The 17872-nt window shown below is 44.7% G+C and overlaps 1 protein-coding gene and 1 long non-coding RNA gene across 3 annotated transcripts in view; one reads left to right on the forward strand and one right to left on the reverse strand.

The window, feature by feature from the left end:
- The window catches only part of LOC109321314, a 14711-nt gene extending 6829 nt beyond the window's left edge, over nt 1–7882 (reverse strand). Inside the window, exons 1-2 of the long non-coding RNA XR_002104035.1 lie at nt 7872–7882; nt 1920–1926 (exon numbers count right to left, since the gene is read on the reverse strand). This is a non-coding gene — a long non-coding RNA (uncharacterized LOC109321314). The remainder of the gene's footprint in view (nt 1–1919; nt 1927–7871) is intronic.
- Nucleotides 2677–17872, forward strand: part of DNAL1 (dynein axonemal light chain 1) — a 25940-nt gene continuing 10744 nt past the window's right edge. Inside the window, exons 1-4 of one of the 2 annotated variants that reach the window (XM_019551890.1) lie at nt 2677–2886; nt 6199–6237; nt 10749–10858; nt 12579–12634. In XM_019551890.1, coding sequence (XP_019407435.1) covers nt 2884–2886; nt 6199–6237; nt 10749–10858; nt 12579–12634 — 208 coding nt within the window. In that variant the 5' untranslated portion in view covers nt 2677–2883. Of the gene's footprint in view, nt 2887–3200; nt 3362–6198; nt 6238–10748; nt 10859–12578; nt 12635–17872 lie in introns of those variants that run through there. The other variant, XM_019551891.1, reaches the window with a different exon arrangement.

Consider the following 17872-nt stretch of genomic DNA (forward strand, 5'->3'; position numbering starts at 1 on the left):
GGTGATCAGCTCGTGGTCACTGTCACCCAACTTCCCATCAATCACTAGGTCGCCGATTAGGTCGTCCCCCGTAGCCAGTACCAGGTCAAGCAGTGCTTTGCCTCTCGTTGGCCCATAGACTTCTTGAGTCAGGTAGACTTTCATCCATGCTGAAAGTCCAGCAGCAGCTGTTACATGAAAAAATATATCTTTATTATGGTAGCCATGGGCAACTGGTGTCTCCTGAGTCAGGGGGGCACTTGCCCACCCAGCAGCCATTCAGCAACTAGGGGGTGGAGGGTCCCCCCCCGCAAGCTGATTGTGCTGCTGGCACTTCCAGCTGGTGCAATCAGTGGCAAGGGAACACCCCACCCTGGGGTGGCGCAGTCAGCTGTGGGGGGGGGGGCCATAGGGATCACTTCCCCTGGCACCCCTGCTCCCCAGCAAGAGCTTTCAGGGGGGTACCAGTGGTCTCACCTGCCCCTGCTACCCATCACCTAAGCAGGGAATGCTGCTGTCAGGGGGTGTACCAATGTTCTCAGGGGGTGCATGTACCCCCTGTTCATCCCCTATGCATCACCACTGATGGCAGCCTTGATGCTACTCAGACACAACAGGACTTTTTAAAGAGTTCACAACTTCCTGTGTTTGCTAGGGCAAATCAAGTCAATTTTAATTAATTTAATTCAGTGTTTTACCTTCATTTCACTCACAACACATAAACGTTTGTGTTATCTCATTCATATCAACAGCAGTCTCTCACAAAGGGAAAAAGTAGAATAGCACTTTATTTTATTTTAGTTTGCTGCCTAGGCCTTGTTCCTGTCTTAGTTAATGGGGCAATTCCACTGAAGCTAACTGAAAATGTCTTGTTAAGGGACAGAAAAATTAAACCAGTTGAAGGGGGAAGAGTTGTTTCATGTTTTTTTAACAAGCATGGAGGGGAGCCACCAACTGTACTGCTGCTGCCTTGTGCTGTTAGGGGAGAAAGACATTGTTAAAAAGAGTCCAGTAAACTCCTTATTAAGTGAGGCAGGGTTGCTCAACCTCTGGCCCCAGTGATGTCTGTGAAGCTTAAGTTGATCTGGGCCTACTTACAAAAGTTAAACCACAAAATACTGATGACAATTGCATAGTACAAGAAGATGTATGTTTGCAGTTGGACCTTCTGAAGAGAAATAATAAGGCATCACTTACAGTGTATGTTACTATACTATGATGATTTTAGGCAGGCTCCTGTGTGTTTGGGATGTACCTACGTAAAATGTCTGTCCTCGATTATTTAGTATAGTAAACAGTTCTTTCCAATTAACTTGTGTTTATGTGCAAGAAGAAACATTTTCCATATGGGTTTTGATAGGCGTTTCCTCCGGATTTACTTTTGTTTTGCCTCAGTGGTTCCCTTGATCTTCCAAGGACAACTCCTAAAAAACTTTGTGTTTTTCCTGGTTGTTAAGCACTTTCTTGATATATTCCAACTCAGTACAAATTGATAACATCCTGTTACTGAGGAAGGTAATTCAATGAAAATTGTGACTTTCTGATAACCAGTAATGAAGAGTTTAATTAACAGGATTTTTCTGTTAATTGTTGCTTGTGTTTCTCTCTTGATTTACACAGCTACAAGAATGCTTTGAAGATGTTGGGCTAAAGGGTGTAAAAGAGGAATGAAGCAGTTAACAGGGTGCACTTTAAGAATGTGAAATCATTCTGACAAGAACAGCTATGGACCCAGCTGATCTTCTGGTGAACAGATACACATCTTGAGAAGCTGATGAGACTGTGGCTGCTTTTTTGCCTTTATTGGTGAGATACTATCACTTTTACAGCTAAACATACTGGACTTTGCTTTGATTTAGGTTCATTTAACAGTGAATAGTTGTAGTAAATAAAGCCTTTCTGTCATTTATCAAATGAGTTGTCGTGTCAATCGTTTATACGCTAGTCCTGAATCCCATTTCATAATTTAACAGGCCTGCAGGCCAAATCCAGCCTATGGAGCCATTGCATCTGGATCCTCATGGGCTGGAAAATTTGTCAACAGGGGAGTGGTGGAAGCTCCATGCACCAGGATCCAGCCCCACCTTAGCCCCTGCCCCCTCCCAGGCAGACAGATCAGGATTAGGCTGTGCACAACCCTCCATGGCCGGATTGGGGCCCTGCCACAACAGCACCATGTGTGGGATGAAGCCCAGCAGCCCAAACTGGCTTGGGGACAGACATAACACTGCCTATCTGGCCCACATGGTAAAAAAGTTGGACACAGCTGGAATAAGGTTTCTGAGGCCCTACAACAGTGATTCTCAACCAGGACCCACTACATTGCAGACAGTTATTGAGGCGGGACCTAACTCCAAAAAGGTTGAGAACAGCTACTGGGAGGGGACCCCCAAAGCTTCTCCTAGCATCCTTGGGAAACCATTGCCAGAGGGGCTGCCCCACAAAGGGCAGTGCTCCTCCACCTGTCCGGACTCAGGGTTCCTCATGGTAGCAGATGCAGCACCCCACGCACTTCTGTGAGGGGTGCAAAACCCAATGCACCTATTCCAGGGCTTCCCTCCTTGCAGAAGGGCCGGGATCAGCCAAGCAGGGCCAACCTCGATCCCCTTCCCAAGCCTGGCTAAGAAGCCCCGCCACAGCGAATCCGGGGATAGGGGGACTGCCCTGTGACGTCACACGCGAGCCTGCCACCGCCTAGCGACTATCGAGAGCGGGAGGGCTACAGCTAGCCCGGCGCACGGGGAGGGTTATTTCCGCTCACGTGGTTTCCGGCAGGGCACTCTAGTTGGCCGCGCACCTCGATGCTCCCCAGGTGCTGCGGCCGCAGTCTGCACCGGCGCTGGTGGAGCATGCGCAGAAGCCGAGCGTGCCTTAGCAACCGCCTGGGTGACAGTAGCAACCGGAATGGTGAGGGAGGCGGCGCGGGGCGCGGGGCCCGGCTGGGGCCGGGGGGGGCCTCGGGTCCGGCCGGGGCGCGCCGAGCCTGACGTGACTGGAAGTCTGGCCGGCCCCGGGGCGCGGGGCTTCTCCCCGGCTCGGCCGAGCGGCCGCTGCCTCAGGCGGGGCGGCCCCAGGAACGCTGGCGGGGCTGTGCTGGGCCTGGGCCGGCAGCAGACACTTGGGGCAGCCCCTCGGACCCGCGGTACCACGCGTAGATGCTGCCGGCGTGGCTGAGCTGCGGGTCACCCCGCCCGGGGCAGAGGGGGTGTTTCTGCATGCAGGGTGGAGGGGGGTTGTTTCCACTCTTTCGTTGATGGTTGTCCATGTCCCTGCAAGCGTAGCTGTCTGGCGGGATGTTTTTAGCCCTCAGTGGCTTGGCATAATTGGCAGCGTAGGATTTGGGTGACTCGGCCTGCCTTGAACCTCAGTCAAGGTGACTCAAGTCGGTCCCGAGGCCACACAGACTGTTAGGCACGTTTGGTGTAGCAATAACTTTCCCCCGTTCTTGTACAATTCATCAGTTGTAATCCCTCTGGTCTTTGATGCTGGTGGTCCACCATGTCCTATGTCTTCCTCTTCTTGGTCCGTCCACAGCCCAAAGTTACGTGCCCAAACCACTGCATCTTTCACCTTATGATTTCAAGTAGGGGTCATATTTGCCAACTTCTTGTCTGATTTGATTTTTCACAGATTTGGTAGTTGTGTGCAGTGTAGGGTATGCGTGAAGTCTCCTACAACACTGCATTTCAAAGGTCTCAATTCGATTACCAGTGCCCTAGTGCGTATCCAGGTCTTAGAGCCATAGAAAGTTGTTGAAATGGCGACAGCATATAGTCGGTGGAGTTTTGTTTTTATTGTGATGTTGCTGCTAGCCCAGACTTTCTTCAGCTTTGGTGCTTGTCCAATGGTGATGGTTATTTTTTTTTTACTTCTTTTTCTGATGTAGCATCTTCTGCGATGGTTACTCCAAGGTATTTAAAGTATGTTACTTTTTCCAGCTTCCCACTTGGGCTGGAGAGTGAGCAGCGAGTGTTGCTCCCATCCCACCTCCCAAGCAGAAAGCGCAAGCCCCTGCATGTATGGGCACTGGCCCCGTGCCACCAGCACAAGCATGCAGCTGCCCGCTGCAAAGGACTGCCTATGCCTTCTTCCCCTGCTGAAGGGCCAGGTGCCTTCCCCTCTGTCCATCCCCCTCCGAACCCCCTGCCCTGCTGCAGCCCTGTGCCCAGCAAGGGGAAACCCATGCTTTTGCACGTTTTTCTGGGACTTGCTTGCGACCCTTTCAAATATTCTTGCAACCCACTAGTTGAGAAACACTGCTCTAAGGCATCTGACATGATTTGTTTCAGGCAAAGACAAGCACAGCAGGGTGCAGGGCCTGGATGTGGCAGGGGCGGGGGAAGGACAGGGGTTAGCGAGCAGTTGGATGCGAAGCCAGCCCAGCTCTGTAGAGCCCACTAAAGCGTGGGGCCTGGGGCAGTCGCCCTTATTCACCCCACCCATGGGATGGCCCAGGTTCCAGGTATAGGTTAAATAAGCATAGTGAGAGAAGACAGCATTGGTGTACTCCTACTGATGTTGGGAGTCACTGTAGGAAAATTGTTTGTTCCCAGGTGAAGTTAGTCTCAGAAATGGGCTTGTTCGTGTCAGATTTACAGCAAGGTCAGTTGTGCACCATGTCTCAGATGGGTGACGCTCTCCAGAGGCAGGAAGAGAAGATATATTGGCTGTGTCCACATGAGCATGGACGTTGGGTTCCCTGGGGACAAGTAGCAGTGGGACACCTTGTGCTGTCACCAGTTGTCCCCTGGGAATGCCTATGCCATGTGCCCTCTGGTGTGTGGCCGGTTACCCTGCGTGGGGTAGTGGAGGCTCAGGCCAGCACTGGGCTGGTCCCAGCAGCATTACCTGGGGTCCTGGGGGGTTCCTGGGACTGCAACAGTGGCAATCCTGCCACTCAGAGCCTGGCTGACAGCTTGAGTATGGCTTTGGCTGGCCAGGCTCTGGTTTTGAGCAGCTCACACTGTTCTTGTGTGTGCTGCTCCTTTTTATTTGTGCAGGTTTTTTTTGACCCCTGGATATCCAGGGGTCAAAAATACCCCCACACTGCTTCCTTGCAGCACAGAAAACACCTGCATGTGCAGCATGCATCTGTGGTGCCAAATACTGCGCAGCTGCACTGGTTTGGGTGTGGCTATTGGGGCTGTTCTTTGGGGTAAATTCAAGTCCACTCCAAAAAACTCTGAGCTATGCTCCCTAGTTAGATATGTAAATCTTCAGGGGACAGTGAATAATCTTCTCTCTATACTTCAATTATATCTGGACCCCCAACTGAAGGCATGTATGTGCCTGCCATTTGGTATCTGGTTACTTGAGAGACCCCCTCTCTCACTGTACTGTACTGCCACTCATGAGATCAGCAGAGATGTTCACGCCTGAGTTTCAAGAAAGGAGGAAAATGACAGGCTCTTTTCTGTGACAGATTCTTGACTCAGGAATAATGTTCCTTCATTGATACACATATTAGAATCAGAATTTGTTAAACTCTTGAGCATTCTACGTGTTTCTCTCTCTTCCTTAATATTGGGTTGAAGGTACATTGAGAATCTCATGGCTTCTAATTTGGTGGTGATATTTTTGGTGAGACAAGATTCTGTTTTTACTGTAGGATAGCTCATTAAAAGACATCTATAATAGCTTTCAGATTTTTCTGTATGTCTTTCAGTAATGTAAAGGGTTCAGACTTACAAATGTTTATGGAGAAATTCAACTAAAATAAGAAAATTCCATAACCTACTTCTGGTCCTTTGCAACATGGGTAAAGTTCTCCTCAGTGCATCTCAGAAAGGCCTAGTCTATAAAAGGATAAAATGGTAGCCTTCCAGATGCAAAACTCAGTGATTATTCACTGTTACAGAAAGTATGCTTTGCTAAGAGCATTAAACCAAATTCATCACTAAGAAAACTCTCACTGAATTCAGAAGAATTGTATCATGTGCAGAGAATTTGATGCAGTGTTCAATGTCTTGCATTACCCACATCTACAGAGAGAATAGACAAGATGATGTGCTTGTCTGTGTGAGATATCATGCATCTGAATATAACAAAAGCAACTGCACCACTTCTGAACTTCTTGTTGACTGACTCACTGAATGAATGAATAAAATTAAGAGCAGATTTTGAATGGTAGTCCTTTATTCCTGCTTCTTAAAATTGGCTATAGGAAGATAAACTATTTAAAAAGAATACACTAAATATTCTTTTTCTTTTCTTTTCAAGGCAAAAGCAACAACTATCAAGGAAGCTCTAGCCAGATGGGTAAGTATGAGAGTGTGTGCGGGAGCGTTTGTGGTACTCAGTGGCACAGATCTCAGTTGCAGATAGAGTGACTTTGTGCAGTTCGGCAAGTTCACTACAATAACATTGAAACACCAGCCACCAAATAAGATTAAGGAAGTAACATTATTTTATGAATATGAAAATACATTTGAACTCCTGAGCTCTCTTCTTGTTAAATTCGTCTGATCATGAAAGACCCACCCCATTTTGGTGTCTTGTCTAACACTGCCAAATTGTATGTTGATGTAAGATCTGAAGCTGCAAGATTTGTGCTGCAGAATGTTTTCTAGTTTTTGACCTTTGGTTACACACCATTCACTCTTGATCATCTAATCAGAATTTGTCCCTAGCACAAAATAACCAAGTAGGAAATCCTGACCCTCAGTGGGGGTTTGCCATTAGATACAGTGGAATTAGGAAATCGTTCCAAGTGTGTATAAAGCCAAAATCCCCACAATAACTTTATTAAAAGCCAGTTCAGAACTAAATACTCTGAAGGTTAAAAATGATTCATAGATGTAATACTTGCAGGTGATTTTTCCCAGCCTAAGGGTCCATTATATTGTCTGTGATGCAGTTCTTGTTTATCTTAACAGCAAGGTAGTTGTTGTTTTTTTGGTTTTTTTTTTTTTTTTTTACCGTTCTTCAAATACACTGTCAATACAGATCCTTGTTTTTGGGATGCCTTTATGGACTCAGAGCCTCCAAATTAAGTCTGAAAGCTATAGAAAGTTCGGATTTTTTTTTTTTTTTTTTGTAGATCATCAAACAATAAGGTGGAATACTTCACTTCCTACTGAAATCCCAAAGAGTTTTCCACTGATCTCAATGTGCTTTAGATCAGGACATGTGTGTCATTCCCCCTTCCATTCTCCCTCCTCCACCCAACAACACACACTCCATCCCCACCCCCATCCCCCTGCCTACATACTGGTACATTCAAATTCATATCTTTTGCTAGAGCAGCTATTTACAGTGTTTTGTTTTTAGAGTATTCTGGGGTTGGTGTGGAGTGTGCAGGTTGAACCCAAGAGTACTGTAAATCTGTATGATCTTCAATTACAGGGGAGTAGATTCTTACTTAGTTTTGGTATTGCTTAATGCTCTGTGTTTCTTTCAGTCTAAGGTTATGAAAACTTCACTCCTGGCATCACAGTGGGAGAAAAATGCAAACTCTTACAGAGTATACTACTTCTGGGAATTTGAATTAAATAAGATTCTGACTCTTTCCACTCTGTGCCCTGACATGATTTTTTTAAAGTTGATCAGAGGTAACAGAAATGTATCAGAAGGTTTGATCAGTGTTAAGGAAGGAGCATTGAGGAGGCTTGGAGTTCAGGATGTTCCTTTTTAATTATCCTCTTCCCTACACCCCACCTATGTCTCTGAGGCATGCAGTGGAACTTGATCTCAAGTCTTGATTGCATTCTAACCTACTGTTTGTCCTGCATTAGAATTTACTTCTATTAATTGTACATTAAAAGCAGATTGATTCAAATCTGAGCGATGCAACTCTTCTAACAGAAAGTTTTAATTTAATTGTTTTTTACCTGTGCTTCTTAGTTGTCTTCCTAAAGAGAAATTGATTCTCATTATTTGGTACAAGATGGTACTTCCTTTTACCTAGCAGAAGGCTGTACTAAAGCTATTCATATTTATTTTATTATTCTTTAAAATTAGAACTCCAAATAATTGTTCCATTTTTATAATATGGTAGAAAATGGCAAATGACACATCTCTAATTTTCTAGATGATTATTTTTTCCTCCGGATGATTTGTATAAAGCTAAATTTGGACTGAAATTAGAATTCAATTACAATGCACAAATGGCATTTTTAAATTGTTATTGGTTAGTTAACTAAAACAAATTTAAATATACTGAATTCATAAAGGAAAAATGTTGTTAATTTAGAACTGATTTTTATTAAGCAAAAATGGTTATTTTTAGTGAATTGAACTGATTGTTTCTCATCATCACCTGGTTCCTCTTAGTTCTAGCTCTAATAGCCATCCTCTTGCACCTCATTTTAATATGGATAAGTTATGAAGAAGAAAACAAGGTTTCTTGTCTTTTTTATTTCCCAGTTGGTCTTTCAACTATGAATGCACTAATCATTGACCTGAACTAGCTGAATAAACTGAAATGAAGAAAACAATTCCTCTGTATCTGCACAAGAGGATACTACTTTCAAAAGCTGGCTTAGTACTTAAATAAACTATGACTCCAAAGGGCCAGTGACTACTTATAGCTCATCGTTTGACTTTCTTTAAAGCTGTGGAGTAAATGTGTTATATTACTAGGAGTGAGTATAAGTCTGCAGGGGGAAAATCAGGAAGGCCAAAGCATGAACTAAGATGCAGCTAGCAAGGCTTATAAAAGGCAACCCCTCTGCCTCTCAACTGGGTACTGCTGCCTCCAGGTAAAACTGCCCTGCATGTCTGCTGCAGTCAGCCTGAAAAGGGCTGTGCCACATACACAGTTTCATAGTTTCACAGTTTCAGTCTTCCTGCATTAGGGCTCTCTTTTAACCCTAAAACAGATAGAGCTGGCTTTGCCTGTCCTGCCTCTTTCCCACCCTCTTCTCAGGAAGAGAGGCACATGATTGGAACTGTGCTTTGTGCTGCTGTTTCTAGGAGGTACATGAGGAGAACCAAACCAGGAAGCATATTACATAGCAAGCCAGATCTGCCTGTTTTAGGGTTATCAGAGAACTGCAGTGCAGCAGGAGTGCATGCATGATGCAGCTGTAGGTGTGGGGCATTTCTACCTGGCTGCTGCCACAGCAGCCTCTGTATTATGGCATCTCTGATGGGATCTCACAACACCCCAGTTGAGAATCACTTAGGCTATTCTCTCTGAGACCTCATGAAGGTCAGGCAAGGTCCTAAAATATTGGAAAAAGGCAAATGCAGTGCCCATCTTTAAGAAACAGAAGGAGGAAGGTCCAGGTAATTACAGACCAGCCTGTTGAACCTCAGTACCCAGAAAAATTATGGAGCATATGTGACAGACTGTGGTTTTGTTGCAATATTTCTGGGTTCATTGTGTTGATAGTTTAATAATTTTTCATGTCTCAGTTTCCCTGACTAGCTTGTACATGGTGAAAAAAAGGGATTAATTTTATTTGAAAGCAGATCACTTGGCAGGATCAGCCTAAGTGATCTAGTAGTGATTAGTATGCCATCAAACAATAAAGAGCCAACTTGCCTATATTGACATACCAAATGGATTCTGGCTAAGCACCTGAAGAGACTCCCTGCTATGTTTTGGTATCAAGAAGGTACTTGAGACGAGAATTGTGCAGAGAGACTGGTCTTCAAAATGAAGACATCCAAAGACAAGAGAAAGAAGCCTGAGAGCCCTGAGAGAGAATAGCTGGGGCTGTTTCTCCTGGCAGAGACTACCTGTGAGTTAGCCAGGGGTTTTCAGACCCAAGGACTCTGTGTGCTGTGTTCCTGTTAAATAATGGTTTTGTCTGAGATGAGCTGCCTGCTTTACTACATGTGACTTTGGGTGCACCCTTTCTCCTTGAAGAGGTAAAAACCCTCTCCAGGAGCTAAGCCAGAAGGTAGCTCTCTGAAGAGGCATGGATAACCAGTGTGTTGGGAGCCAAATTGCTGAGTCTTGACTTACAGTGTGGAAACTATACCTGGGCTGGCTACAGGGGGTACTTAAAGAGACAATACAAGTTTGTTGAATCCAAGCATGTGCACCTCTGGGGAAATCTGTGACAGCTTGTCATCATGGAATCTATTTCTTAACACTTAGAGAATAATAAGATGTTCAGGAACAGCCAATATAGAGTTATCAAGAGCAAGTCGTATCTCACCAGTCTGCTTTCCTCCTACAAGCTGACAGGCTTTGTAGATGAGGGAGAGCAGTGGATGTGATGTACCTTGACTTTGGTAAAGCTCTTGACACTGTTTCCCACAACATTTTCATTAGTAAGCTAGATGGAAGTATTGTGAAGTGGATATGTGATTAGTTGGATCATCGTGCTCAAAACTGGAGTTATTCATGGCTCTCTGTCTAATTGGAAAGAAGTTTTAATTGGGGTTCTGCAGGTCTGCCCTAGGTCTGGTACTGTTTTAAAAATCTGCTATTATAATTTGGAAGATGTGATTCCACTCAACATTTGTAGATGGAAAGTTATTAGGAAGAAAGATATTGGGAAGAACTTTCAAACTATGAGAATGGTTAAGCATTGTGGAATCCTAGTCCTTAGAACATTTGTCTGTAGACAGGGATGATCCTACACTGGATGTCATCTGGGTTGGACCAGATGATCTCCAGAAGTCCCTTCTAGACTGAATTTTTTCTACTATTCTATAAACTGTTTGAAAATTATAATCCATTGAAATAATTTAAATGGAAAAAAGTAAGTGTAGACCTTAATATAGGTTGTCATGATTTAATATTTAATTGTAAACAGAAAATAGAATTCACTGTCTCTTTACTGACCATTCCTTTCTTCCTTTTTTTGCCTTAGGAAGAAAAAAATAGTCTAAAGGCATCAGAGGCCAAGGAAGTGAAACTGTATGCCCAGGTTCCTCCTGTAGAGAAGATGGATGCATCTTTGTCCACACTTGTTAATTGCGAGTATGCTCTGTTTAAAAAAGCAATCCTAGAAATACTCATTTTTTATCGTTATTTCTAGCAGGGTTTGCTGCTCTGTTTTCCTTTTTCCTTACATTTCTGCGTAGTTTTCATCTTGGCACTACTCCTTCTTTTGAAGCTCTTCCATTCCGCTCATCCAAGCATCCTTCTACTTCTCAGCTTTATACTATCACTGCTGTTTACCTGGGAAGACAGGAAACATAATTCTTATGAATATTTATACATATGAATACCAGTCCGCAGACTGGCTAATAGATGGTATTCAGGTGTATAATTTTTATTCCGTATCTGCAGTCCACATGTAGTGAACCTTGAGAACCTTTCAGTACTCCTGTAGACTTGTAGCTGCCACAAAAGCTGTTGCTAACGTCTCTTTTTGAGATTGTTAGCCAAAGTCTGCAGTGCCAAAATCAAGCTACTCAGGTGTTTCTTGTGAGCTTCTGTTCAGTAGTAAAAAATCCTTGAGGTTCTTGTATGCTAATTGTACTAAAATTTATTTTCTGTATTAACTTCCTAACAACTGAATGACAGACATACTGGGTGTGTTGATATGCCAAACCCTAGTGCCACACAGAGGTACCCAAACCAATTTGTTTAGAACTAGCTTGAGTTCAGAATCAGCGGCTAATTAACTAACACAGCTATGCTACTTCTAATAGCCAACCCAGCTTTGGTATCTGTACATGGCACTGCTTTATGCCGGACAGACATACCATATTGTTTCTATTATAAGTTGACCCTGCAACTTTTTCTCTGAGTACAAGTCAATAACTACAGATAAAAATCTTGAACTACTGCTACCCTTACAAATTCCTACAAGCAAATCAAATAACTCTGAAAAGGACTAAAAGCAAGAAACATACTAAAATAAACTGCACTGAAAAAAATTCTGACATAGTATTTTTATTGTATGGACACAAATACTGCTAGTACACAAGTCAACACTTTCTTAAGTGCCTTAGGAAGAAAAAAATAGGCTAAAGGCATCAGAGGCCAAGGAAGTGAAACTGTATGTTTTTTATCGTTATTTCTAGCGGGGTTTGCTGCCCTGTTTTCCTTTTTCCTTACATTTCTGCGTAGTTTTCATCTTGGCACTACTCCTTCTTTTGAAGCTCTTCTTTGAAGTTGATTATAAGTCAACTCTATATAAATCAGATGTAATTTTATTATTTTTTTATGCTTGGGGTATTAGATTTCTGGGCAGAACAATATGATATATTCTGAGTTCCTGGTCCTCTACAGTAATAGGAGTTTTGATGTCCGAGTATAGGCTATTCATGACAATTCATTGGGCTCCTGTTTAGGACATTGCTTTCAATTAAAGGATATGCAAAGAGAACATGGTCAAGTTAATTTTTGTATGATTAGGAAGGAAGAACAAAAATGAAGTTGAATTACAGCTTCACAAAGAAAAGTTTGGGGAACATTTAACTTGCCTTTGAACTGGACCTAAAAAAGAGGATCCTAGGTATATGGAATACAACTGGTAGGAAGATCCCAAAAGTATAAATAAATCTTAAAAGGAGGGTTAATATGAGGATAGGAAAAGGGCTTTATAGGTACAAAGTCGGTTTGTTACATAATCAGAGAAAAGTAAAATAAGATTTTATTCTAAGAAAGTCTTGTTTTTAAGAATTTTTTTTGATCTGGTGATTCTTATCATTCTGTTAACATAAGTTGTTAATTACTCTTGTTTTTAAAGGAAATTGTCTTTGTCTACAAACTGCATTGAAAAAATTGCCAACTTGAACGGCTTAAGTAAGTGATATATCAGTGACTGCCTTTTCCCTAGTTGTTTGGACTACTCGTATTCCATAACATGACATGTCCAACCTTTGACGTTGTCTTGATTATCGTCTCTAATTTCTGTCCTCAAAAATTAAAGGTGATCATTAAAAATTGCAGCAATATTATCATCAGAAGTGGCTCTTGGAATAACCTGTGCCCATGCAGAAGGTCGAAAGTATTTTCCCTGTACAAATGTCAAGATATATTGCCACACGTATGACCTCACTGAATTTAGATCTTCAATATCTAGACAAGTCTAAAGAGAGAGAGCTGATTTCCACATCGGTTTTGGGGAGAGTATGTAATACAGTACTTCTGTATTTACAGTATTGCCTGCTGTAGAAGCTAAAGTAAACCAGAGCTAGTTGAAGAAAGGTAGTTCCATTTTACAGAAGATCTGGGTATTTAGAAATCTGGCTTTGTTCTGATTTGGAATGAAAATAAAACATTTTGAAATTCATAAAGGGAGTAGAGTCTTAGATCTGAGCAAGACCATCTGGTTTTGCAGATTTACCCCTGACCTGTGGACCTGGGGAGTCCCAGAGTCCAAGGCTTAGGCATTTGGCCTGATAGACTACCCTGGAGCTATGAATCTTGGGAAGCCAAGCTCTTCAGACGCTGTGGGAGCTGAGCTTTCAGGGCTTCCAGGCTTTTGGCTGCCTGCTAGCCCATTAAGAAGATGCATGAAGGAATCTGGCCCATGGACTCAACAGTAAGTTTTCTTTATTTTCCTCCAAAAACAATTGTGATGCATAACTATATCCCCTGGAAAAACAAGTCTGTTAAATAACTATAAACTCTATATCAGCAATGTGCAAAGAAGATATTTTGGGTCACATCAAGAAACACTTACCATATTTCACGGTGTATAGGTCGACACAGTGTATAGGTCAACCCCTGGCTTTCTGATTTGAAAGGTAAGGATTTTCCTAGGTACAGTGTGTAAATCAGGGCTGGGCTCAGCACTCAGCTGGCATGGCCCCGTCCCTGCAAGTGACACTGCCAGTGCTGCTCGCAGGGGATGGGGCCATGCCAGCTGAGCACCAAGCTTGTCCTCATCCCTGTTTCCATCCTCATCTCCTGCAAGCGGCTCATCCCCAGCCGAATGTCAAGCCTGGTCCTGTCCCCCCATCCCCTGTGAGTGGTGCCAAGCTCAGTGGTTGGGCTCAGCGCTTGGGTGGCGTGGCCCCATCCCCTGTGAGCGGCGCTGGCTGGGCCACACCAGTGCCGCTCATATGGGCTGGGGCTGCGCCAGCTAAGCCTGTCCCCGTCCCTGTCCCCTGCAAGCAGCACCAGGCTCACAGGATGGGGCTGTGCCACTCACGTGCAAACCTGGTCCTGTCTTCTGTGAGTGGTGCTGCTGAATGCCAAGCCCAGTGCTGCTCACAGGGGACAGGGACAGGGCTGGACTCAGCGCTTAGCTAACGCTGCCTCATACCCTGCAAGCAACATCACTGGGCTTGGTGCTTGGGTGGTGCGGCCCCATCACCTGCAAGCAGTGCTGCTGTAGTCCAGGCAGTGTGTTCACAGGGGATGGGGCCATGCCAGCCAAGCTCCGAGCCCAGCCATGCCAAGGTCTGTGCACGCTTTCTCTCTTTTTTTTTTTTGGTGCAGCAGTGTATAAATCGACTTTGATTTTTTAGACCCAAAAAATGGGCTTCAAAACCCAACTCGTACATTACTCGTGAAATACGGTAACTGTGTGGTTTACTTACTGTCAGAGTCAGGTTAAGGAGATCTTGCTTCTTCCAAAGTGTAGAATTACTCGGGGTATTTAAAGAGTGTAGGAGTCGGTTGTGAATCTTGGAAAACTTGCTTCCAAGAGAGGTCAACATCCTGAACACGCTGTAGCAAGAAAAAAAGATACTACACTTGATCTGAGTACATACTACATTTACTCAATTTCCCCCAATCAGCATAGGGGGAAAAAAGCCCCTCATATCTGCATATGAAGCAGAGAGTGGACCAAGGGAGCAGGAAGTATTTCTCAGAATATTTAAAGAGTGATGTATTCCCCAATTTAAAATCACACCATTTTACCAATTTTTACAATTTGTTAAGCACAAGTCAATAGATAAATGTTAAACATATTATTTGACAAGTTGGATTTGTTACTAAAGTTAAAAAATAGTTGGTAGATGTTTCAAAAAGACCAGTGATGAGTACTTTTGAAAATCCCACCCATAATTTCTAATCACAGGGTGCATCTACACATGCTATTAATGTGCAGCAATAAACTCTGGTTTATTTCACCAGAATTTATTGCTCCAGGGTGCTGCATTTAAACATATGCTTGGGACTGCAACATGTTGAGCCAGGTCAGAGCAACCCCAGCTGGCAGGGGACCCGGGATGGAGGGGTGTTAGCCTGCCAGCCTGGAGCTATTCTGGCCTGGTTCAGTGTGGTGTGGAGGGGCTGACTGGGTCATGAGGGTTCTCCAGTGTGGGACTAACTGGCAGGCATCCCCCATACTGAAGCACCCTCATGCCCCAACCATGTTGGAATCTACATGTTCATTGCTGTGGAGTAATATACTACACTGTAGGACAGTACTTGTATTTACAAGTACTAACCTACTGCAGAGTTAATTAGTTTACTCCTTCCTAATAGCTCTACATATGTAGACACTGAGACAGTTACTATGGAGCTAATTAAGCAACTGCAGTAAATGTCTCATGTAGATGCACCCACAGATCCAGAAAGTATGAGGATAATTTAGCTAGATCATGAGGTACTTTTTATGCCATGGGGGACTTGGAATTTTCAGGGTAATATGGTTCTGATAAGCTTCGGGGCTGTTGATTATGATTTCCATTTCTGAGCATTGCCCCTTCCAGTTTGGGGATCACTTCATCTGGCTACCTTTCATCTCTACTCCACACAGTGTTCTTCTCACAAGAAATCACTCTTGTTAGTTGATGACGTGCATGTGCCTTGAGTTTTCATTACAAATTCTAATTGCACCTGAACTTCAGAAAGCTTACCTTTATCCCTGTATATTTTACATACTGTGCATAGATTTTATCACAGCCTTTCTTTTGTTGGATGCAGTGAAGGGCCAGTGCCAATCACTCCTGAGCAGTCTAAAACCCCCAACCTATCCATTTCACTAATTCTGCAGCACCCCTTGGTATTGGATTGGCACATTTATTTATTTCCTTCTTGAATTTTATGTGCTACATTTCTAAGCAGTTTTGAAACAGGAGCAGAGTAAGATCATTAAGTAAGGTCTAATCTTGAGAGAGGGCTTGATTTCAAGGGTGAATATCAAGGGCTATAGGCTCTACAGGAGGAATAGGACAGGGAGGAAAGGTGGGGGCGTGGTGCTCTACATTAAGGAGGAATACACATCCTTGTCAATTAGCAAAGAATCAGAGGAGGGGCACTCTGAAGTGCTCTGGGTTAGAATACCAGGCAGTCGAGGGGAAAGAGACTTAACGGTGGGGGTCTACTACAGACCTCCCAACCAAGGGGAAGAGCTAGACCAGGATTTCTTAAGTCAGCTTACAGATGTAGTTAGGTCAAAAGATGTGGTCATCATGGGGGACCTGAACTTTCCAGACATTTGCTGGGAAGAGCAGTCAGCCAGGTCTGACCGCTCACGTAGGTTCCTAGCCAGAATGCAGGACCTCCATCTAACCCAGGAGGTGCACAGCCCCACCAGGGGAGACACCTTGTTGGATCTGGTGCTGGCCACTGGTGACGACCTGGTGAGGGGGGTGCGGGTGCTCGACCACCTGGGCGACAGTGATCATCGCCTGCTGGAATTCACCATCCAGCGCAAGGTGGCAAAGGCCTGCAGCAAGGCAGCAACCCTAGATTTCAGGAGGGTGGACTTCAATGAGCTAAGGAGAATAGTCAGGGAAGCACTGAGGTCCTAGAGGGCCGGGGAGCCAGGTGTCCAGGAAGAGTGGTCGTTCCTTAAGGAGATGATCTTCCAAGCCCAAAAGATAATCCCAACACGGATCAAAGGGGGCAGGAGGGCGCAAAAGCCCCCATGGCTCACCAAAAGCATCCGGGAATGTCTCCTAGCTAAAAGGGAGGTGCACACCCAATGGAAGGCAGGGGCCATCACCAGGGAGGATTATACTGCGGTTGCTCGGGGCTGTGGGGGAGCAGTCAGGAAGGCCAAGGTGGAGATGGAACTGGAACTAGCTTCCCGGATCAAGGACAACAAGAAGTCCTTTTTTAAATACATAGGGGCCAAAAAGAAGGTTCTGAGTAATGTGGGGCCCCTGCAGGACATATTAGGAAATTTGGTCATCACACCAGATGACAAAGCTAACATATTTAATGATTCTTTGCCTCCATTTTCCTGAGCAGGGACCAGATCAGCCACCCCCCCCTGCTGGGCCCCCTTACACCGCAGGGGAGGTACACCTAGGCCAAGAGTCAGGGAGGAACTAGTTAGGGAACTTCTGGAGGGATTAGATGTATTCAAATCAGCTGGTCCGGATGATCTCCACCCTAGAGTGCTGAGGGAATTAGCTGCGGTCATTGCGGGACTCCTGGCACGGCTGTACGAGCACTCGTGGTGCTCTAGTGTGGTGCCAAAGGACTGGAAGAGTGCCAATGTGGCGGCCATCTTCAAAAAGGTGAGGAAGGAGGAGCCGGGAAACTATAGGCCAGTCAGTCTTACCTCAATCCTGGGCAAGCTTTTTGAGAGAATTATTCTGACACATGTCCACAAGGGGCCAGCAGGGGAGACTATGCTTAGAGGCAATGAACACAGGTTCATTAGAGGCAGGTCCTGTCAGACCAACCTGGTGGCCTTCTATGACCAGGTCACCAAATCCTTAGATGCAGGGGTAGCAGTGGACATAGTTTTCTTGGACTTTCAGAAGGCCTTTGACACTGTCTCTCACCCCGTTCTCATTAAGAAACTGGGGGACTGTGGTGTCAACACCCACACAGTCAAATGGGTCGCCAACTGGCTGGAGGGCCGCACCCAGAGAGTGGTGGTGGATGGGTCATTTTCAACCTGGGGGGATGTGGACTGTGGGGTTCTGCAGGGCTCGGTCCTTGGGCCCACACTGTTCAACATCTTCATCAGTGACTTGGATGAGGGGGTACAAAGCACCCTGTTCAAGTCTGCAGACAACACTAGGATGTGGGGAGAAGTGGGCATGCTAGAAGGGAGGAATAGGCTACAATCGGACCTAGACAGGTAACAGGGGTGGGCGGATGAGAACAGGATGGGTTTCAACA

Source organism: Crocodylus porosus, unplaced genomic scaffold, assembly GCF_001723895.1.
Source record: "Crocodylus porosus isolate Cpor-Errol unplaced genomic scaffold, CroPor_comp1, whole genome shotgun sequence".
Classification (NCBI taxonomy): domain Eukaryota; kingdom Metazoa; phylum Chordata; order Crocodylia; family Crocodylidae; genus Crocodylus; species Crocodylus porosus.